The following is a 22,614-nucleotide window of genomic DNA, read 5'->3' as shown; positions in this document are numbered from 1 at the left end:
AACCTGCAGCTATTATAAAAATGTTATGCTTTATAATTTGTATTGGTCTGAGCTTTGAAGAATTGCTGACCCCATGAATAAAAAACAAATGAATTATTCAAAGAGGTGAATCTTCCTGGTATTTGTGGAGAAGGGTCACCTGCACACAGATTTTTCCTACATGATGGATGAGGTGCATTTTCTTTAACATGCATTTTCTTTAACAAAAAGATCTTACTTCTCTTGGGATTCTGCTGCTTGTGGGGACAAATCTTGACCAGATTATTTCAATGAAATGAAATAAATAAAGGGTATGAAATGTGCTGGTGGAGACCGAGCAGAGGTGGAGGCAAAACCATCCTGGCACTACAGCTCCCATGGTGGCACAGGGACCTCTGCTTTTGGAAATCCCATCTTCTGCACAGACCAAACCTCTCCAGAGCATCTGAAAATTAACAACAGAGTGACAGAATTAACACTAGCCCAGCTGACACCAGGACAGACCTTGAGCAGTGCCAGTGCTGGATGTGGTGTTCAGGCCAAGTGGTACAAAAACGAGATTCTGGATTCTGCTCGTAGCACGTGGCCTTGGTGACTGCCAAACATCCAACACTTCTTATCAGGAGGTGCCAGAGGCTGTGTGTGGGTCCAACAGGCACATCTGGGAGGACGATGTCAAAGAATGGAGCTATTTTATTGTTGTTTGATAAAACTGTCCTGAAGAGACATTACACGCACCAAAGCTTTGGGAGATCCCAGCTAAGCTGTATTCTGTGCATTTTTCTGGATCACATGCACAGGGAGAGACCCTTTCCCCCCTCATTCATCCCTTCCCTATTCAGCCCTTTTCCCCTCATTCGCTCCTCTTCCTCTCTCCCTTCCCCTCTTCCCTCACTTCCTCACCTTTTTCCCTCCTTTCCTTTCCTCCCCCTCACTCTCATAGCCCCTCACTTACCCCCTTTCTACCATCACTTACCCCATTCCCTCTCACTGCCTTTTCCCTATTCACCTTTTCCCCCTTTTAAACCTTTTCCCCTCATTGATCCCCACTCCTCTTCCTCCTCACTCACTCACCTCCTTCCCACCACCACTCCTTCATTTTCCCCTCATTCATCTGACCCTTTTCCTCCTCTCACCCCTTTCCCCCATCAGACATCCCCTTTCTTCCCTCACCTGCTCCGTTTCCCTTTCACCCTCACTCCCCTTTCCCCCTCACTCGCCCCTTTCCCTCACTTACCCCCTTTCTGCCATCACTTACCCCTTTCTCTCTCACTCCCTTTTAACCCTTTTCCCGCCACTCCCCACTTTTCCCCTCATTAATCCCCATTTCCCTCATCCATCCCTTTTCCTCCTCACTCACGTCCACATCCCTCTCACTCCACTCACCTCCTTCCCATCATCACTCCCCGCTTTTCCCCTCATCCATCCCCTTTTTCCCCTTCTCACCGCCATTCCCCCTCACTTCCTTTCCCCCCTTGCCCCGGCCCTCGTCCCCTCACTCCCGTGCCCCTCACCGGGGCCGCCCCCCGCCCGCCGCCGCCTGAGGCGGCCCCGCGCAGGCGCAGCGCCCCCATCCCCCGTTCCCCACACAGGGGCGGAGGCGGCGCCTCCCGCCGTTCGCGGGCCGGGCTGAGCCGCCGGAGAAAGGCGGCACCGGCACCGACCGGGCGGGCGCCCGCCCTCCGACCGACCGCCATCCGCCTGTCCGGCCGTCTGTCCATCCATCCATCCATCCATCCATCTATCCATCCAGGTACCGTCCGAGGGGGGAGGTGCCCGCCGCGCTCGGCTCTGCCGCGCTCGGTGCGGACCGGCCGCGCCCGTGCCCCCCGCGGGGGTCGCGTCCGCCGGTGCCGCACAGCGCGCTCCCCCATCACGGCCATCGGAGCCCGCTCAGAGCCCTCCTCAGAGCCTCAGCCCGTCCCTTGCCTCACCCCCCCGGCTCTCGGAGCTGCACGGAGCTCCCCCAGCCCCCCGGCCATCACAACCCCCCGGCCTCTCAGAGCCCTCTCACAGCGCTCATGGCCATCACAGCCCCGCAGCCCCCTCACAGCCTCCCCTCCAGCTCTTCCAGCCCCACGGCCATCATTGCCCCCCAGAACCCCCCACGCAGTCCCATGGCCATCAGAGCCCCCCACAGCCCCCTCATAGCCTCCCCCCTGATTCTCAGAGCCCCCGAAGCCTCCCCAGAGCCTGCACCTCCCTTGAGCCCCATGGCCATCATTCCCCCAAGACCCCCTAAACCCCATGGAAGCCCCCCCAGGCCCCCCCAGTCCCTTCCCAGCCCCTGCAGCTCTCGGAGCCCTCCGAGCCCCCGGCCCTGGCGGCCCGCGGGGTGAGGGGACCGTTACCCTCGGTGAGACACCCGGATGTCTGCTCGGCAAACTCCGAATTATTGTCTCCGACCCGCTCACGGCTGCCGCCTTTTTGCCTTCTTCTAAACGTATTTTATTTCTTTCCCCCGTTACACGATGAAATTAACTTTCACAGGTTTGTATCTCTTCCCCCGCATGTCTTTGCGGGGGTTTTTTTTTTGGTGGTTTTTAGGCTTAGTGGTTGTGGGGAAAGACTGAACGCTTTTCAGCTGCTCTTTCCCCTCAGTGTGTGTTTTTTCCTCACGTTAGGTTTTTTTGCAGCTCCTCACCCTTGGAAGAGAACGAATTTTTTTGGGTGACCCATCTCCTTAATTCCCTCCTTGAGCCACTGTTTTGCTTGGACAGTGGAACTCCTAGAACGCTCCACTGGTGCATCCTGAGAGTTGCTGAGCTTTGGGATATATCTGGGAATCACACTGCCCCTTCCTCGGAGATCTCTTTGGAAATCTCAGTGCAGTTACCCGAGGGGATCCTATGGGTTTGGAGGAGTGGGAATCCACGTGAGGAGCTTTTTGAAGCTGGAACATGGGTGGGAATGGGATTGCTTGGTAACTCCACAGTAAATTTCCTTTCCCCAAAGCAAAATGCCTTCAGCAGTGCTGCTTACAGGCACAGGTTTGGAATATGGGTGGAAAGTGTGCTCTGTTCCTCACAGCTCTTCCTAAGGGCTGTTTGTATTTTTTTATTAAATTGAGTGGAAGTTGAAAATTTACATCTTGCAGATAGAGGACCAAAATAATAATAAAAAATCAATTAAAAAACCCCAACAAAACAAAATGTATTTTAAAAGAAATGTACCCAACTGTTGCTGTTACAACAGCCTAAATAATAGAGAGATGCTGAGGTACCTATGGGGGTGTCTGTTTGTAACCTTGCTTTGTGTGACACTGAGTTTTTGTGGTTTCCTTTGCCTGCTGTCACTTAAAAACAGATGACATTTTCAAGCAGCAGAGGGAGGGGGAAGAACATCCACAGCCACAAAAAGGCAGGGTTTGATTGCAGTTGTAACAAGTGCATCAATTTTTAAACTTTGAATTGGTTGTGTTGACTCACCCCCTCTTCTCCTCCTTCTGCAAAACAGAGAGGATTTCTGACTTTTAACCTTTTTATTTTTTTACTTTTAACCTTTTTTTAAAATCTTTTTTTTGTGGTTTTACTCCTCCATGGACCGTTAGTTTAGGGGTTTTCAGTGAAGAGTCAGTTTGGAAATGAATGTGCCCAGTGAAACTGAGAACTCACGTAAATCAAGTGGAGGGGAAAAGCAGTGTTTGCCCATGTTGTAAAACTAGTGTGAAATACACTTCAGGGTTTTTTGGCTCAGTGGAGTGTGTAATCTTAAGTTGGGTTTTTTTTATTTTTCCCTGTTTGCACGCCTCTCTTTTCAATTTTAACAGGAAAATACACCAGTAAAAACATTACTTAAGGTTATTTTCATGTACCACAGTAACTGCAGTTCCTGTTGTTACTTTGGCATAAGGTGATACAGAAATTTTTCCAAGTTTTTTCTGCTTTGCCAGGATAGACCTGGTAATGAACAAAGGATGTTTTCACCATTTTCTTGACACTGTTGTTGTCTGACGTCAGCACCTTGTTAATGATGTTTCCTGACTTTGCTCCATCAGTGCTTTTCTCAAGTGTTTTGTTGGTAAACAGATGGAAACTAAACTATTGTGGGGGATTAAATCAGCTTCCTTCTATTAAACTCATTGATAGCAGAACAGGTGCACATCCTTGCAGTTCAAAAAGAGGAATTTGTGGGCTTTGCAGCATTCAGCCCTAATTTCAGTCATTCTTTTTGGGTTTGGATGAAATTCAGACACCTTCCACCCCAGTGTCATTAGCCGATGCTTAGAAAAGCCAGAATTTTTGGTGTCGAATTCCACTTGCCTAAAGCTCTCGTGGCTCTTTGCTGTGTTTGGTGCCTTGCAGCGGGAGCGGGCATCCCGGAGGATGGTGGTGCCCGGGAACGCGCCGCTGATCCAGCAGGACCCCGCTCTGGAGCCGGCCCTGGGCAGGGACGCCCCCGAGCACTCGGCCATGGGCCCGGAGCCCCCCGAGGACGTGGGCCCCGAGGTGCGGAAGCTGCGCGAGCTGGTCCGCAGGCTGGAGCTGGACAATCAGCACGCCAGGAGCAGGAGCAGCAGGAGCCTGCTGGGGACAAACGTGCCTGGGGACATCCGCGCCGGGGTGGACAACCACGAGCCCGGCCTCAACGGGATGGAGATCAACAACAGCATCAACGCCATGGCCGAGCAGCAGGAGCTGCAGCTGATGGCGGATCTGCACAGCCAGCTGAGCAAGATGAGGCACGAGGAAGGGGAGAACAACTTCAGAAGAGCCCTGGATGCCCCAATGCAATACAGCTGCAACAGTGCCCCCGAGGAGGTGTCTCCCAATGGGGGGCAGAGGCACAGCAATGGCCAGTGTCCCTCGCCTGTGGATCCAAGTGACAGCGCTGAGCTCCTGGGCAGCCTGCTCATGGCAGGGATCCACACCCCGGCTGCAATCCATGAACAGAACCCCGGTGAAAAGGGTGCAGATCTGGAGGGGCTTCCGAGTCACGCGGATCTGGATGAAGTCAAAGTGTTAGAACTGGAAAATGGCCCTGAAGAGGAGGATTGCTGGTAGGTACCCCCAGGCCTGGGGGACAGGGATGTGCTGTGGTTAGGTGAGCAACTCCTTTAAAGCTATAAACTGATTTCTGTACAGGACCTGGATTTTTAGCAGCAAGTATGCAGTTCTCATTAGTGACTGTTCTTATTTTTATGTCCATTGTGCCAGACCATTATGTTTTAAAAAATAACTTTACCTGTTGGTGCTGGTTTTTCCCCCTTCCTTCCAGCCACTGCTGCAGCTTCCTTTCCTTCTAAGTTTCGTTATATATAGCACATGCAGATGAATGAATAGTGGAGCTTTTAAACCTTATATACAACTGTCAAATACCATATTTTAACAACAATTTTGTCAATAAGAATCCATAGACCATCTAGAATTTGTGGCTTTTGCTAGGACCTGAGGAGACAAACCATTCCCAGCTCCTGGAGGCTGTTTCTTTCCAGTTAAGCACCTCTTTTGTTCAGAGACATGAACTGAACCAGATCAATGATGTAATCCTTAACTGACCCGACTCTCTGGGACTCTCCCCTCCACCACCAGCCTTGTTTAGAACTTGTTTTATGAATCAGTACATTAACAACCTTTGGAAGGGCAAGGGAAATGTAACATTTAAGGCTTATTCCAGCTCCTGCAATAGCTGGGACTTGAGATTTTACCCGGAGTTGTTAATTTGCAAGGAAGGAAGAGCCGCAGGGCTCTGCAAATTGGGTTTCAAATTTGTGTAGCCAGATTAATCTGGCAGCAAGGACAGGGCTGCTGAACACAAACCAAACCTTCAGCTCCAAACATTCATTAGCTGTTAGAAGGGAAGGTAAAGTTTTTGTTAATAGAATGGAGCTCAATGAGGTCATGGCATCAGCTCCAGCCTGAATTTGAGGTTCCATTTAAAACAGGATTTTTTTTTTCTTTGCAAGTGTACTTTTAAAACCCAAATACTTGATCACTGGAACTCTTCAATATACCTCAACAGCTGATTTTGAGCTGATTTCTTAAAACTATATAAGGGAATATATTTAACAGGTTGCATATGGAAGATGAGCTTTATTATTTCTGTGTTAATGGAAGCAGCCAGGTTTATATTCACATTTATAGAGCCTGTGACAGGGGAGAGTCTTCAAATTCTGTTGAGTCTCAGAGGCTGAGATTTATCCAGGCAGGGGATGCTGCCCAGTGTATTAGGAGAGATTCTGTGCTCAGGAGTTCTCTTCTTTGACCTTTCCTTCAGTTGGTGGCTGGTAAGGCCCTTCTTTCCCAGGTACCCTTCACTCTGCACCTTGTAGGATCCTTGTGGCTTTGTTAGTTCTGTTTTATGCCAGATTTGGTTGGAACAGGGTAACCTGTGACAAAGAGGCCCCTGAGGAGCTGGATAAGGGTGGTGATCCAGAGCACTTGTGCAAGTGCTGTTTCCATAAATTATCTTTGATTGTGCTGCATCACTTCCATCTGTTCCCTTTTCCTCTTGTCAAACAAACCTGCTGAAACAGGAAGCTGCTTTTAGTGGTGGCTTCTTGTTCTGGAGCTCGTTCTGAAAGTGGGGAATGAATCCTGTGTACAATCAATAGTGCCTGTGCTCACTGCCAAATATCCCAAACTGTCTCCATAAACACATCCCACATGCAGCCCCTGCAGGTGTTTGTGCTTTCCCACAGCAAGAACCAGTAAACTGCTTGGAGGGGAGGGAGGGTTTTCTTAAAGCAAACAAGAAGAAAACCCAACAAATGCCTTTAATTCTCTGTGAATTTAGGATCAGCTCTAACAAGGTGGCTTTGCTGATGGGGGCAATTCAGTGCTGCCTGGATTGAGCAAATCCAGAGGGAATGGCTGAGTGTATTGTGTATTTGCAATCCTTTTTAAAGCATTGTACATCCTTCTTCCCTGGACGGAGGATGGACTGGAGAAGGATTTCTTGCTGTTCTCTGCAGGTGTAGGTGGAGTCTCAGTCCCTTCTCTATTTTGAAATTATTCTCTTTATTCAGCTGGAAGTGTCAGAAGTGTCTGTGCAGCTGCCCTGGTCAGCAGCTCTGAGGTTGTGTTTTGGAGCTGTGTTTGCAGCGACTGAGCTGTGTGAAACCCGAGGCAGAGCCCACTCCCAGCTGCTGTAACTCTGCCCTGGCCTGCCTGGCCTGGGCTGCTCCCTCAGCTCCCTTTCTCAGATAGCTGCTCAAAATTGTAAATATCCTGGAGACCAATGCCATGGAGCTGGGCTCTGGCACTGAGGAGCTCAGTGATGCTCACCTTGGACTCGAGCACAGGGCAGCTCCGGAGCTCTTTTGGGAAGGCTTTTATCCAAATTCCCTCTTACCCAGGGAGCAAACCAGATCTGCTGCTGATAGCATTACATGGGTTGTGTTCCCCAGTGTTTGTCATTCTGGTTTTTTCCATGGGGTGAGAAGAAGAAGGAATCCCTGGCACTCAGGTGAATCCCTGAATTGCTGCTCTCGTTCCCAAAAGTCTCTCTTGACTGAAACTGGGTCATGCTGTCTTCTCCTCAGTGTTGAGTTGTCTGCTGCCTGAATCCGTGCTCAGCACAGCAAGTGGGGTGCCCTTGAATTGGTGTTTGCAGGGAGCAGGAGTGTGTTGTGCTCTCAGAAATGCCAGTGCAGGAGTTTCCTGGGTATGCAATTCTCAGCCTTAGCTCTGTGTCCAGTGACCCTCTTCTACATTCATGTTTAAGTCTTTAATTCAGTGTACTGGAGGAAAGCATTGCTGCTTGTACCATCAGAGATAGGGAGAGAAATTCTGAGGAAGTTCCACCAAGTGAGGATATGATGCTGCACAAAATCCAGGAATTCTACCAGTGCAGCCCCTTGTGCCTCCAGCCTGGGGGAGAAGGTTACTTACAGAGTGTCTGGGTAATCCATTTATACCCTTCACAGGCTGTGCTGTAGCTTCCCTGGGATCTCTCCTGGTCACAGGGTGCTGCTGACAAGATCTACATGACTTAGAAACAGCGATTTGCAAGGTCCTGTTTTCTCAGACTGATCATTTTATCAGGTGTTTTTACCTCTGTTGCATTCAATAATGCACAAGTGACTTCTCCAAAGCTTTCCTGACTGGTTTGAGGTGAGTGCTGCCTGTTTGTGCTGGGTGACATCTGCCCTGCTGGGACATCTCTGGCACAGGAGCTGCTCAGAGCCCCGTGCAGCTCTGTGGGAACGTCCCTGGTGGCAGAGCTGAAAGGCAGAACCTGCCTGGCGCTGACATCGCGTGCAGAGCTCGGCCTGGGAGGGAGAGCTGCTTCTTTCTGATGGCAGGGCCTGGCTGAGGCTGGGAGTGCTCCAGGCTGTGCCTCCCGTTCCTCACATCTCTGTGAAATCAGGGGTAGCAGGGAAATCCTCAGGGTCAGTGCCAGAGAGGTGGGGAGCAGGCTGGGCCTGCTGCAGGATTGCTGGGGTCTGTGTGTGTGTGTCTGTGTGTGTCTGTGTGTGTGTCTGTGTGTGTCTGTGTGTCTGTCTGTGTGTCTGTGTGTCTGTGTCTGTCTGTGTGTCTGTCTGTGTGTGTGTCAGTCTGTGTGTGTGTGTCTGTGTGTCTGTGTGTGTGTCTGTCTGTGTGTGTCTGTGTCTGTGTGTCTGTGTGTCTGTCTGTGTCTGTGTGTGTGTCTGTGTGTGTGTCTGTCTGTGTGTGTCTGTGTCTGTGTGTCTGTGTCTGTCTGTGTCTCTGTGTGTGTGTGTCTGTGTGTGTGTGTGTCTGTGTGTGTGTGTGTGTGTGTGTCTGTGTGTCTGTCTGTGTGTCTGTCTGTGTGTGTCTGTGTGTCTCTGTGCTCACAGCAGCACTCTGGAGTGCACCCCAGCTGCCTTGCCATCACTGTGGGCTGCTGGCTGGGGCAGGAGATTAATTTAACATGAGCTTTGGAGCTGCTCTGACTTGGGGACTGATTTTTTGGTGTTTTGTTCAGCAGGATTAGTCCCTAAATAGACATGAGAAAGTGTCTTTGCAGTGTCATTTTTTCCTCTCTTTGCAATTTCTTAGGAATAAAGCTCAGTCCTCTCCTTGGGCTAACAGCAGAATGTTTTTGTGTGGAGTGTTCTCCACAGGATTTTCCCCATTTTTTCCTTTTATGTTTCTGTCATTTCAGAACCTGGATATTATTGTTTCACTGTGACTTTCTCCTCCTGTCTTGTCTGTGTTAGGATTTCTGTTCAGCAGGAGTGTTTAGATTTGAGATTAGCACAGCATAAGCAGAGTACTAAATGTGAAAATCAGCTCTCTGAAGTCTGATATGTAAAGGAAAGGAAAATGAATGTATTACCTGTTTGAAGTCCATGCTTTGGAGAGGAATTCAGCTGCCTTTCAGCACTTGAAGGAGGTGTATCTCATACACCTGAATCGTTCTAAACCCTTTCAGCTGTTTGAGTTCTACTTGCTGTGTTGGTATAACTCAGAGGCCTGCAAATCAGTGCAGTGATTGCCATTTTTGGAGCTGCTGCAGACACTGGTGCCAAGTGCTTTGGAAGATGGATAATAACCCAAGCTGTGTCTTCAGAAATGGCCTTTGCTTTACGCTCAGTTTAATTTCCTAATGCACTGGTTCTAGAGCCTTCTGCAGCCTGAATTCTGCTCTTACAATTTATAGATTTCTGCTGCAGATCCTCTGCATGAGCAGGATCTAAAATTCCCAGGATTTCACTCTTAAAGCTGCTCTGATCAGTTTTTCAGTGTGAGGATGCTTTTTCTCGGTGCATTGTGCAAGTTGAGAAAGTTGTTGTGTTTCCTGCATTCTTGGGGTTTGGGTTTTTTTAAAGCAGGAATTTCAAAGTCCAACAATAGTGGCCATTAACTCCAGTAAATCCTTCTGTGACATTGATTCCATAAGGGAAGTAGTATCTCTGGAATATTCCTTGGTTTTAGTGCTCTGGATTATGTCAGAATAAAGTGCAGAGTGTATCCCAAATTTATTTGTGAATGGCTACAGCTTAATGAAAGAAAAATCCTTGTGGCACTGGGTCCTTACCAGAGATGTTTGTCACAAAATACTCTGTTTTACAGGGTAAACACAAACATTAGTAAGCAGAAAGTAAAGATACTTTATTATTGAAGGGTTTCCTCTCAGAAGCTGAATAAAATCTCATTTGTACTTAATAATTTATACAACAAACCCCCAATCCATCAAACTGGGAATATTTGCCCAAATGTTTACTTTGTGCATTTTGTATGAGGCCTTGTAAGTATCTAAATAACCAATTTTCATTTGCAGTTTGACAAAAGAAAACATTCAGAGACATTTAGAGGGAACACCCAAAGTGCTGAGCTGAGGAACTGCAGGGTGGTGAGGCTTGGTCCTGAGCAGGGCTGTGTTCAGCTCTGCCTGACTCTGGGGTGGCCCTGCTTTTCCAGTGCTTCTGGGATTCAGTTCCCCTGGCAAATCAAGCAGCCTGGAGGCTGAAAGTGCCAGAAGGAAAAATTCTGACTGTTTTTAAACAAATCCAAGACTTTTTACCTTTTCACCCCACCCTTTTTCCAAGGTTTTAGCTCCCTGGATGTGAGGCTGGGTTAAGTCAGCCTCTGGTGGGTGACACTGTTCACTGGACTTTCCTGAGCCTAGGAAAAGGTGACTTCTGGCTCTTAATATGGCCAGAGAAATATTCACATTCACATATTTGAGGGGCTGGAGCTTTTAGTTTAGTGCTGTGCCAGCACCTTTGGAGGAATCAGGGTGCTGAGCCCTTCCCAAAGCTCCTGCAGAAGGAAAATTGGAATCCTGGTGCTGTGAAATCAAACCAGAATTCCTTTTGTTTTAAACTAAGTTGCCTGTCAGTGCTCTGAAGAATTGAGCTGTGTTCACTTAATTGGGTTTGGGGAAATTGTGAGAGCTTCTCTTGCCAATGGATTTGTCAGCAGAAAAAATCAGAGTCCTGTGGCAGAGCCCAGAGGACTCCACAGCTTTCCCCATGTGGGAATGGCTCTGCCAAGCAAACAAGTGTTGCCATCCTCAGCTGGGATGGAGCAGGGAAGGAGCTGGGCAGGATTCTCTCCCTGAACCTGGAATATGTGCAGAGCAGCCTGACCTGCCCTGAGGAGGCTGTTGGCCTCTTTTTTGTCTGCTGGTTTTAGTGCTCCTTTTGTGGTCTGAGCTGTACAGTAAATCCAGGGAGAGGGAGCACTTTGCTTCCTGGATTTGATTGGATTTGAGTGCTTGTAATGCTCATTTATCCATGCAGAAATGCAGCAAGATTGGCTGGGGGGGGTCTGTCCTGAGAGGTACCTTTGGAGAGTCAGGAATATTTGCATTCATTCTTCAGCATTTATTTTATCAATAACAAATTAGCCTTTGGATTTTTTTATTTGCATTTGGGTTTGTGTAAACCTTGGTGGGGAAGAGCTTCTGTTTGAGTTGTGACTAAAGAGGCTGAGTCTGTTCCCTGAAAAAGATGGCTCTGGCCAGAGGCAGGGCTGGCAAGTCAGGAGTGGTGTGTCAAAAAATAGAGAATAAATGTCCTTCTGCAGGTGACAAACAGAAATAGAGAATAAATGTCCTTCTGCAGGTGACAAACAGTATTTGGAGAGCTGTTGCATGCAGTGGTGCTCATAGCCCCAAAACCTGCCATGTCTGGGGAGTGTTGCTTTCTGCATTCCCTGTTACCCCTGCCTGGATCAGGGTTAGGGTCAGGACAGGAGCCAGGGCAGTAGGTCAGGCAGACCTGTACAGCATTTTCAATATCCCAGCTGTTTGTGTTCTGTCTTGGCCAGGTGTTGGTGTTCCAGCCAGGACACCTGACAGCTGTAAGTCCCACAGTGTTTCTCTGTAATTTAAACCTAGGTTTTCAGGAATGAGTGGGATAATGACTGACATTCCTGCTGATTTACTGCAGTTTTGTTGAGGAAATCAGTGTTCTATGGGTTGGATCTGAGCTGGCTGTGAGAGAGTGAGGAATTGGAGCAAAAAGGCTCTGTGTACCTTGCTGCAGGAGTGACAAAAGTTGGGAGAGAGAGGAGGAGGCAACTGAAGCACAGGCAGACATCTCTTGAAGTCTTAACTCCACCCCCAGGGTTCCTTTATGCTTAAATACTGGATTCTGGCCTGAGGAAGGGGAAATGCTCTGGACACAGGTATGGCTCTGGGTGTTTGCTGGTGACCAGGAGGGTTCTCTGTCAGCTGGGAGCAGTTCCTGAGGTAAAGCAGCACCAGGAGAGGGAGGTGCTGGTGGGAAAGCAGCAGTTGTGGGATTGTGTGCATGGGAGAGCTCCCGGCTGGCCCAGGAGCTCCTGGAGCTGCTGCTGGGGATTTTCCAGTGCAGAGGGAGCAGCTGAAGGCTGTGCCAGCAGCTCCTCAGAGCCTCAGGAGAGGGGGACCCTGAGAGCCAAACCTGATGTCCACAAATCACAGAATCCCAGAAGGATTTGGGCTGGCTGGGACCTTGAAGACCTTCAGGCTCCAGATCTGGGTCGAGGTCTCACTGCCCTCTGCACCAGGGTGTTCTTCAGGTGATCTGCAAGAATTAAAAACAGTTTCAGTTTTGGAGGTACAGAGGACTGATTTTTCTTTCCCGTTACAAGTTTTGAATGTGTTGCTGAACAGCAAAAACATTAAAAAATAGGGAGCTGCTTTTTGCTTTTAAAAATACAAATGTGGGATGTGTAAATAAAATACTTGAGTTGCTTTTATAGCAAAGGCTCTCCCAGATTTGACCTTTCCTCAGAGGAATGTTCTGCTTGGGAAATCTGGTGAAGATGTTGCTTTCCACCCCATCCCTTGTAAATAATCCAGGAGTTGAGGATGAATAAATCTGCCTGTCCATAAGGCTGATCTTGGGTGTCCATGCAAAGCCGTGGAAGTGTCAGAGATGTGGCAGACACTTAGGCTGCAGGAGAATGTATCTGACATTACAGGGAAGATAAAGCACAGCCACACTTGCTGCCTGGCTGGGAATGTCTGAATCCTCCAGTGAAGGGGTTTATCCCTGGAACCTGGGAATGCACCTTTGGCTGTCTCAGAGCTGCTGGGAGGGCACATCCAGAGGCTTTTAAACAACAGCCACAACTCCTGGAAGGAGATCACCCTGCAGCTCAAGTTAGGAGCACCTCACACCCTCACTGCCTCTGAGGGGGGGTTTTGGAAGAGGGCAGTGGAGGGAGAGATAGGTGAGTACTCCAACAACTGTTGCAGTAGCCTAGGATGGCACCTTGCCTTGCAGAGCCTATGGGTTTCTCTGTGAAGCCATTGATTTTCCTGCTGGGGCAGTAAATTTTCTTACTGAGTCATAATATGCTATTTAAACCTGAATTTTTTAATTTGGGTAACTGTTGGTTCCTCATGGCTACACTCTAGCAAATGGCACTTTGGTAGCTGTGTGCTTTGAATTAATGAGCATTTCTTCCTGTCTCCTTTGAATCCTTGCAAAGGCTCTATGTGTCTCCAAGGAAATCCATGGATGAGAAAACAGCCTCTCCTCTGAAGTGGTGCCGGCAGGTGCTGGATAACCCCAGCCCTGAGATTGAGGCTGCCTGCAGAACCCTCATCAACAGGCTGGACCAAGGTAGGGCAGCTGCAGCCTCTGCTGCTCTGGGCTCCCTTGCAAATCTCATTCTAAGCAGGAAAATCGAGCTTAGTGTTGTCAGGCTCTTGAATTTTTAAGTTTTGTTAATATTTAAACATTTTTAAATGTAAAAAATGTGTAGAGGAAAAAATGTGCTGCTGGGGAGTGGGAAAGGAACCATGGCAAACTGTTCTTGCAGCTTCTTGCTGGAGAAGAACTCCTGGTGCTGAGTGTTCCTAGTGGTGATGATTCCTCCTCTGGATATCCTACTGGATATTCCTGCTGGATCTTCCCAGCTGCTCTTACCCAGCTGAAGAAATTGTCTGCTGCTCAAAGCTTACAGCAATGAAATACTAAACTTGGAGAAATGGTGTCACTTGGAAACCAGGTTTTTCCTCCAGTTTATCATCCCCTAAAAGCACTTCCTGGTGGCTGTGGGTTGTGTTAATCCTGAGGGGAAATCCCTGATTTCATCTGCCTGAAATAAAAACCTGGAATGTTGTGTGCAGTGGGGACATCTCTGATCACAGGCAGTGTTCTGGAGCCTGGCTTTGGGGCTTTGCTTTTCCACCTGGGCTTTCAGTGGTGGGACAGCTCTCACAACAGATGCAGTTCACAGGACGAAAATGAATTTATTCTGCTCTACCTCTGTCCTGCATCACCTGCAGTGCACCTGGTGCATGTCCTGCCTGTGTCAGCCCAAATGGCCCCCAGGTTTGTGTGAAATGGGCTGGACACTGAGGTCCTGACAGCCTGGACCCTGAGGGGTTGGAAAGGAATGAGGAACTATTTTTTACCTTCTCTAGATTCCCTCTGATGCAGCTCTCCTGGTCAGGACTTGCTGCAGCTGCAGGATTATTGCAGGCATGTGCTGCAGTCTCCTCTGTCCAGCTGGACTCAGGAACCTTCAGACAACAAAAGCAGTGTGTGGAGAAGTGACACTGCTGAGAGAGTCACTCTTTGGAAGTTCATGGATATCCCTGAGCTCAGGAATGCAGCCCCAGCTGGGTCCTCACGTTGCTGTCTGAGGGTTTGTCTCCATGGGAATGCAGAAATTCTGATTTCACTTGAACCAACAATTTGAGCCCTGTGGTTTGCAGTCTGAGGTGGCTGCTTTGGGGATTGGTTTGGGTTATTTTAGTTTTCATTCTAACAGTGTTTGGCACTGCTTGAGATCTCAGGCTACTCTTGAGTTTAACCTTGGCATTCCTGATTGGAGATAACTGAATAGACTTTGAGAACAAACTTCATTTGCTTTCATAAACCCTCTGTGCTTAGAAATTTGAATGAAATCTCTTTTCTCTCTGAAATGTATCAGGCTTCAGTTGTACTTAGTCTGACCTGGTAATATTTGTGGGAGAAACAAAAAAAAAGAAAACTTAATATGATGAATCTTCCTTATATTCTTAAAATCTTCATTATATTCTTAGCTGATATTCTCACAGTAGGGAGAACTGAGTTCTGTGTGCAGTTGAGCAGCACCTTGAGTATCTCCAGATCATGGTGTAATTTCCTCAATGTTGTAGCTGCTTATTTCCACCTCCAGTAAGGATGGGGGTACTTGGTTTTGCCACCTGCCTTATTTTGGTTTGTTTGTGAACATGTGTGTGTGTGTGAGCTGAATGAGTTTAATTCAAAGAGCTGGTTTTTATTTATTTTATTTTATTGGATTGGCATGATTTCTGTGGTTTAACACTGTCTTTGTTCCATCACAAAAATTCAGAATAACACACTTGTAACATAAAGTTCAGTGAGGTCTCTAAAATGAGGAGGTGTGACCATGTTCACAGGGGTTCTTGATTGAGGGAAGAGATGAGGATCTGATTCCATGTTTCAGAAGGCTTGATTTATTATTTTATGATATATTTTATATTAAAACTATACTAAAAGAATAGAAGAAAGGATTTCATCAGAAGGCTGGCTAAGAATAGAAAAAGAAAGAATCATAACAAAGGTTTGTGTCTCAGAGAGTCTGATCCAGCTGACTGTGATTGGCCATTCATTAGAAACAACCACATGAGCCCAATCCCAGCTGCACCTGTTGCATTCCACAGCAGCAGATAACCATTGGGTACATTTTGTTCCTGAGGCCTCTCAGCTTCTCAGGAGGAAAAATCCCAAGGAAAGGATTTTCCATAAAATGTGTCTGTGACAAGGGAGTGTAGAGGTGGCAGATATTGATGGAACTAGTCATCCATCCAGCACTGGAGCTTGGTAAATGTTTGGCTTCTTCAAGGCCAGGCTTGTCAGGAGTTCCTCTTGGAGTTCCTCAGAGGGGACAGAAGCAGTTAAAGGACACCAGTGGGGGACTGGGCACTGCTGCATTCCCTGCAACGTGGCAGGGAGCAGCAAATACCTCTGCTGCAGAATTTAATCCTGTTCTTGATCTTGCTCTCTGTTTCCAAAATAATTTGCTAACATTTGTGGCTTTTTTGTATTTTTCCTTCTAGCCAGTAGATGGAAAAACCTGTATTGCAGCCCCCTGGCATCTCCCAGCGCACATAACCTGAATGCCGAGGCAGGCTCCTGTAGCAATGCACTAAACTCTCCTGGGCACCTCAAATCGACTAACAAAGCACTACTAACCTGTGGCAGCTCAGGTATGGCATGGCACTGCAGCACTGGGCTCTTTAAAATGCAAGGAGGGGTAGGGATTGGCACAGGGAAAAGTTCTCATGGCCACTCGTGGTGTTTTCCCCTTTTTGTTTGCTCCCTTCCTCACCCAGGTTTCATTTGTGTGGGAGAAAACCTCCTTGCATTCTAAATGTCCTGTAGTTATTTCTTGGTTTGGGTTTCTCTACTTTCTCTCCCTATATATATATATATTTATAAATTGTACTAATTTTAAGTGGCTTAAAATAGAAAGCAGCTGTTGGGGCAAAAATATATTGCTCTTGAATAAAGTTGTAGACTGTAGATGTGATCTTTATAGAGTCACTTGGATTCAGTTTTCTGGGGAAGGTTTCTCTTGGGAATATTGATTAATGCAGGGAACAAAAAGCTGCCAAAGCCTCCAGGGTAAAGCCTTCAGTTGCCTGAGTGGGAAGCTAAAACAAAATACCAAAAGTTTTCCTTCAGCCTTAATTGTGTGTGGAGAAGATTCCCTACCTTAGAGGCAGCTCAGCCACGACTCTTGTTACAGCCTGATAATGAAGCTCCTCCAAGATGCTGTGGCCTGCAGCCTCCCTGTGCCTGAGGAGGCAGGAATACCCTTCCAGGAGCTCCATTTGTTATCCTTGGTGCAGTTCCTGCTGTTCCCTGCACAAAGGCTTTGCCTCTTGGCTCTGTTATCAAAGGACTCGTCCTTATTTGTTTGTTTTGTGTGAAATTGCTAAACCCTACTTTGCATGTTTCAAAACACAAAGCATGTTTAACAGTCTCTGCCTCCAAACTTGATGTTAAATGAACTTTTTTTCCCTCTGAAAAAAGAAGAAGGGTTGCCTGTGGCTGTTTTCACAGGTGCAGGTTTATTTCTGAGGTCTGATTTTCTGCTATAAATAGAAACTAACACTTATCTCTGTTTTGCAAACAAAAGGATGCACGTAGGACTGAGGATTTTTGCCAGCTGAGGTCTGCAGGGAAACATCTCTAAGGCAATTTCTTGTTTTTCATATGAGGCTGGGGGGCAATCCAGGTGTCTGAGCACCTTTTCACCCAGAAGCAGCTCCTGATGAGTAAAACCAAAATGTCTTTGGCCTCTGCAAATGTGCTGGGTGGAAGGGCAGGGCCAGGACAGGCTCTGTCCTTTCAGAGCATGATGAGTTCACTTCATCTCAGGTGCCTCTTCCCTGTGCCTTGTGCAGGTGCTAAGACGAGTTTAAAGTTTCCTGTCAATCTGACTGACCCAAATCTTCTTTTATTTCCAAGAAAAAACAGATTTTCTACCCTTCAAATGGAAAATGTTTAACTGACTTCCCTTGAAAACCAAACCAGCCCCTTTGACAAAGCCCAGATGTGGTTTCTGTTTGAAAACCATCATCAGCTCGGCTTTACTGATGGAAGGAGGAGCAGTTTTTCCCCCTCCTTGGCTATTTTTAACTAGACCTTCATTTTGAAATGCAACAGCCAAACTAAACAAAGTTGGATTGGGAGTTTTGCTTTTTAGAAAGCTGGTCTCAAGGTCCAGCTGGATTTTTAATCAGTGTTGAATGTGCTGTTAATTACAGCAGGAAACCTGTGCTTGTTCATTCCACCACATCCTACAGGTGCAAGCCCAGCTGAGGATGGATTTATTTCAACTCTTACAGTCTTTTCCTGACACCAGGAGGAAAGAAAGGGGATTTTATAGTGCAATATCTTGACTTGGAGTGTGTATTTGTGCAGCATACACCCAGATGCACCTTTAAGGTAGAGCCACACTTGTGTCACTGTATTATTTCAGCCTCCTGAAGCTCACAGTTTTCCTGCAATGTTCTGAGAAGATTTGAAGGCAGGGCATTTCCTGAATACTCAGCAGTGATGTTAAAATAAACTATTTGCCAGCAAAGCTGAGCAGTCCTTTCCAACTGTGATCAAATGCAGCAGGCAGGAAAAAGCAGCAGGTTCCCAACATGATTTCTTCAACCAGCTTGGAAGAGAGTAAGTGCTGACATGGAAAACACAGGTGTGAAGTTCAGGTGTAAAATGAATTTCTTACATGGGCACTGACCAAGCTGCTTCCTGCCAGTCAGCCTCACTGTCCTCGTTTGAAAAGCACCTGAAAACTGCAGGTTAGAAACGGAGCATTGGAATTTCTAAATTCTTATTTCTCACAGCTGCACTGCTGCATTGCTGGGATAGATCCCTGCTGCTCCTGGTGTGTTTGTGGGTGTGTGACTGGGTTTGTGTCCCTCTCCCCCAGGGTACCTGAGCATGCACTCGGCCCTGAGCTCCCAGTCCTCGGTGGACAGCGAGCTCAGCACCTCGGACGACTCCATCTCCATGGGCTACAAACTGCAGGACCTCACTGATGTCCAGGTCATGGCACGGCTGCAGGAAGAGAGTAAGTTTGGTTTGTTTGGTTTGGGTGGTTGGGGTTTTTTGGGGGGTTTTATTTGAGTTTGGTGTTTTGTTTTTGTTTTTTTTTTTAAGTTGCTTCTATATTGTCAGGCAGGAAAACTTCAATAACGGCATAAACTGGTGAGAAGCTGTAAATAACCCAGGTGCCACATAGGCAGGTGTGTTTTCATGGGAGGCAGACTTGAAATCTTTGTTCCCACCTTTGAAATGCTGGTGGGTGCAGAATGAATTAAACTAAAAGATTTAACCTCTAAATGAGACTCCCATACCTGTAGATTAGACTCCTGTACCTACTTAACCTGCTGGAGCTTGTTGGCAATGTCCACAGTCTCAGGTGGGATTAGGGAGCACTGCAGGTCCCCTGAATGTTAACCCGTGCTGTAATTAAGCAGTGCTGTAATTAAGCAGTGCTGTAATTAAGCAGTGCTGATGCAGGTGATGCTGTTCCTGCTGATGGATTCTGGAGAGGACAGGTTTTAACCTGACTCTCCTTCCAGAGTGAAACAAATCACTACCAAAGCATTGCTCTGGCGTTCGGGCTGTGTCGTTGGAATTGGTGCTGCCCGTGTCCCCCGTGTCCCCAGGCCTGCGGCAGGACTGCGCCTCCAGCTCCGCCTCCGTGTCCCGCCGCAGCTCCAGCGCCTCCCTGCACTCGCTGCGCCGCGGCACCTACAGCGACCAGGAATTCGACACCTACAGCCTGGAGGACGAGGACGACTGCGACTGCTCGCTGTCCTTGCGCAGCGCCCACCGCTACTCGCCGTCCCCGCTGAGCTCCCCGCGCTGCCAATCGCCCTCCTCGGGCGCGGAGCTGGGCAGGGCCGCGGCCTCGCGGCTGCGCGCCCCGCGCAGGGCGGTGCAGAGCCCCATGCAGGAGCGCCTCAAGTACGCCAACAGCGAAGGTGAGGGCGATCTGAGCCAGGGACGGGGCTTCTGGCACACACGGATCCCTCTGCAGGGCTCCGGGCTGGGAGTGCTGGTGGTGCTGGGTGGGAGGTGCCCAGGGGTCCAGGACAAGGGACACAGGGGCCGCCGGATCGAGAGCAGGATGGCCACAGGACCAGGGCAGGGATTGCCCCCTCTGCTGGGCATACCTCGAGTGCTGTGTGCAGTTCTGAGCTCCTCACTCCAAAAAGGACATTGAGGGGCTGGAGTGTGGCCAGAGAAGGTAATGGGGCTGGAGCACCAGGAGTGGTCGAGGGAGCTGCAGTTGTTCAGTCTGGAGAAGAGCAGGCTCGGAGAAGACAGCACTGCTCTCTACAGCTCCTGACAGGAGGGTGCAGCTGGGCGGGGGTTGTTCTCTTCTGCCGTTTCCCAAGTGAAGGGACAAGAGGAAATGCCTCAAGCTGCACCAGGGGAGGTCCAGGTTAGGTGTTAGAATCAATTGTTTCCCTACGGAAGTGGTCAGGCCTTGGAATGAGTTGCCTCAGGAGGTGGTGGAGTCACCATCTCTGGATGTGGCTTAGGGGGTGATCATGGTGGAGCTGGGTTGATGGGATGATCTTGAAGGTCTCTTCCAACCTCCTTATCCTGTGGTCTCAAAATCACTGCTGTTTACTGGAAGCTAAGAACTAGGTACAGACTGCTCTGCTTTGGAGTGCATGGGTTTCTGCAGCGCCTTAGAGCAGCAGCAGGGGGCTGAGGCTGTGTCTGCTTTCAGAGGAGCTGAGGCACAGCATGCCCAACCTGGCCCGCAGCAGCCTGCGCGCGCTCGAGGCCGTGCGCAGCAGCCGCAGCCTGGAGTCCGACCTGCAGGTGCCCAGCAGCCGCATCCCCAGGACTCAGCAGCGGTCAGCAGGTCAGTGCCTCACCTCCCACACTCCTCCATTCCCTTCTCCCTTTAGCCAGCCCTCTGAGGTGCTCTTGTGTCCCTGCAGGTCTGACTCCCAGCAAGCTCAGGTATTCCTCGGGGGCCGCACAGTCCCCGCTCACGGGGCGCCAGCCCAAGGCGGCCTCGGGAGCCAACTCCCTGCTGCCCGGCAGGCAGGTGGGGAAGCCCTGCAGCTACACGGCTCCTGTCCCCCCAGTCCGCAAGGCGCAGCTCCACACGGGCTCTCCCAGCAGCAGTTGCACTTCCAGAAGCAGCACCATGGTCACTGTGGCCAAAGGCTCTGCCCTGAAAGCACGGCCGGGCGTGGGAGGCGTGGCCGTGCCCAAGGGAAAGGCACCGCCCCCGTCCAGGAGGTGAGAGGGGCTGCAGAGCTCTTTGGCACTGTGCTAACTTCATGCCATGAAGTTCATGCGAGAAAGCAGAGCATGGGGAGTGGTGTAACAACACTTAGAAAGCAGAGCATGGGGAGTGGTGTAACAACACTTAGAGTTTTTGTTCTTGTTGCTGGTTTTTTAACAGCTGTTATGCTACAATTCATTATTGAGGGAAATTGAATTGATTCAGTTTTTATGATATGATTGATACCAGACTAATAAGCAACCAGTGCTTGTTGATCTTTAATGTCCCATTAGAGCCTTACATTGAAATCTTTAAAAACGTGAAAAAGGGAAATTTTAATTTCCTAATTTATATCAGTACTCTGCATACCCAATTAATTTTCATGTGTTCAGTTGTATTTGCATGGAAAAATATTTCTCTTGGACTCAGTCACGGGCCGAAGTCACAACAGTGTTAATTTGGCAGATGTCAATGTCTAAGTATCCAGTAACAGCCACTGAATTTCTTAAAGTGCCTCAAGTTGGTGTTTGCTGATGCTCAGGGCATCACCCAACCCTTCACCATGGCAGGGGGGATGTTGGTAACCCAACCCCCAAACCTGTGTCCACTACAAGGCTTTTCCTGGAGCTGTCCCTGACGTGTTGCTTTGTCCCCCCAGGTTCCTCCAGGCAGCACAGACCCCCCAGGCCCCCGAGGACGACTCCTGGAAGGATGGGTGCTACTGAGAGCCCAGAACACCTCTGTGGAGCAGATCCCAGCTGGCTGGGCATGACCTCACTGGGAGAGGCCCCGAGCCCCTGCCCCTGCAGACTGCTGTACATAGCCCTCATTCTGTGCTCTCCACACCTCCCACCTCCCTCTGCTCTGCCAGGAGCCGGGGCTGGGACACACAGCTCCCACCCTTCACTGAACCCTGAGTCTTCCCAGGAAGACTGGAAAAGCCTTATTTCATCCACACCCCAGCTGCAGCCCTGGGGAAGGTCTGTCACCATCCCCTCCCAGGGATGCTGCAGAGCTGGGGGTGTCCTCAGTGCCAGAAGCAGCTCTGAGCTGGTGCTGTGGCAGAGCTCGTGGGGAGTAGAAATAGTGACATAGGTGTTAGATTTGAGACTTTTTAAACCCAACCTGATGTACTCTAATATTTGTCTGGAATTCAACTGGGTTTGGTTTGTTGGTTTTGGGTTTTTTTTTTACTTCTGTATAGAATGTATTTCTGCTACTTTTTATTGTTTGGTCTAGAGCTGCAGCAGGTTTTTATAACTGTAGAACACTGAGCTGTTGTATCCAGGTGTCAGCACAGGTCACGAGGAGCAGTACACAATATTTGTGTGGGGTGTGAACAGGCAGGGACAGGGATGCCATTAAAAACTGCTGGGCACCAGCACCTTACCTCAGCTGAGTCAGCTCAACACCACTTAAGAGTAAATTTTTAAAAATCCCTTTCCCTCACAACTTTGTCTTGAAGTGTTGAAGATCTCAGCTGGTTCCCAACTGCCCTGACTTTTGTAGAAGTTTTCTACTGTCTCTTAAGGATTCTGTTCCAGTGTCCTTTTTCTCTCAGCAAGTGCTGGATGCTACAAATACAGTCTTAGTCCAGGAAATATGCACTGATAGCAATGTTCTCCCTGCCATCAATGTGACTTTGATAGTGTAGTTTAATAAAATGTTATGGTGCTGAAATAGATATGCTTTATTCCAACAGTGAGTTTTGTGCCACAAACGAGGCCTCTCCTGACAGGAAAGAGCTCTGCAAGGATAGACAGGGCCTCAATAAAGTCTGGTAGGATGCAAGGAGTGAGATTTACCTTTAATTCCTCAGGGATCAGGACAAGGCACTCAGTGTGTGCCATTTCTGAAACCTCCACACATGGCCTGAGCAGAAACAGAGGCAGGAAGCAGCACAGGGGAAGTTCTGCACTGCAGGGATCTCTTGTGATCCAGGAAAAGAGGAAGAGACACTTAGCCAGTTGTGCCCCCAGTGCTGTGAGGGGCCCAGCAGTGT

The 22,614-nt window shown here is 48.7% G+C and overlaps 1 protein-coding gene across 2 annotated transcripts; it reads left to right on the top strand.

Moving 5' to 3' along the window:
- The first annotated feature begins 1,570 nt into the window (after nt 1-1,570).
- Nucleotides 1,571-22,296, top strand: LOC136562458 (SLAIN motif-containing protein-like). Of its 2 annotated transcripts, XM_066559301.1 has the most exons (9): nt 1,571-1,732; nt 4,284-4,978; nt 13,311-13,444; nt 15,895-16,044; nt 18,285-18,425; nt 19,027-19,344; nt 20,103-20,240; nt 20,320-20,626; nt 21,271-22,296. In XM_066559301.1, the coding sequence occupies exons 2-9, from the start codon at nt 4,305-4,307 to the stop codon at nt 21,335-21,337; spliced, it is 1,929 nt and encodes a 642-aa protein (XP_066415398.1). In that variant the 5' UTR covers nt 1,571-1,732; nt 4,284-4,304; the 3' UTR covers nt 21,338-22,296. The 2 variants fall into 2 exon arrangements, with proteins under 2 accessions (XP_066415398.1, XP_066415399.1); XM_066559302.1 differs by lacking the exon at nt 15,895-16,044.
- The last annotated feature ends 318 nt before the right edge of the window (nt 22,297-22,614 follow it).

Source organism: Molothrus aeneus, chromosome 14, assembly GCF_037042795.1.
Source record: "Molothrus aeneus isolate 106 chromosome 14, BPBGC_Maene_1.0, whole genome shotgun sequence".
NCBI classification, from domain to species: Eukaryota; Metazoa; Chordata; class Aves; order Passeriformes; family Icteridae; genus Molothrus; species Molothrus aeneus.
Note: the sequence above shows the minus strand (reverse complement) of the source record. Positions and strands in the feature narration are given on the sequence as shown.

Coding starts and splice junctions, on each gene's coding strand:
- LOC136562458 (XM_066559301.1), top strand. CDS start 4,305: ATGGTGGTGCCCGGGAACGCGCCGCTGATCCAGCAGGACCCCGCTCTG. Junction 18,426..19,026: donor GGCACGGCTGCAGGAAGAGA/GTAAGTTTGGTT, acceptor CCGTGTCCCCAG/GCCTGCGGCAGGACTGCGCC. Junction 20,627..21,270: donor GCACCGCCCCCGTCCAGGAG/GTGAGAGGGGCT, acceptor TTGTCCCCCCAG/GTTCCTCCAGGCAGCACAGA.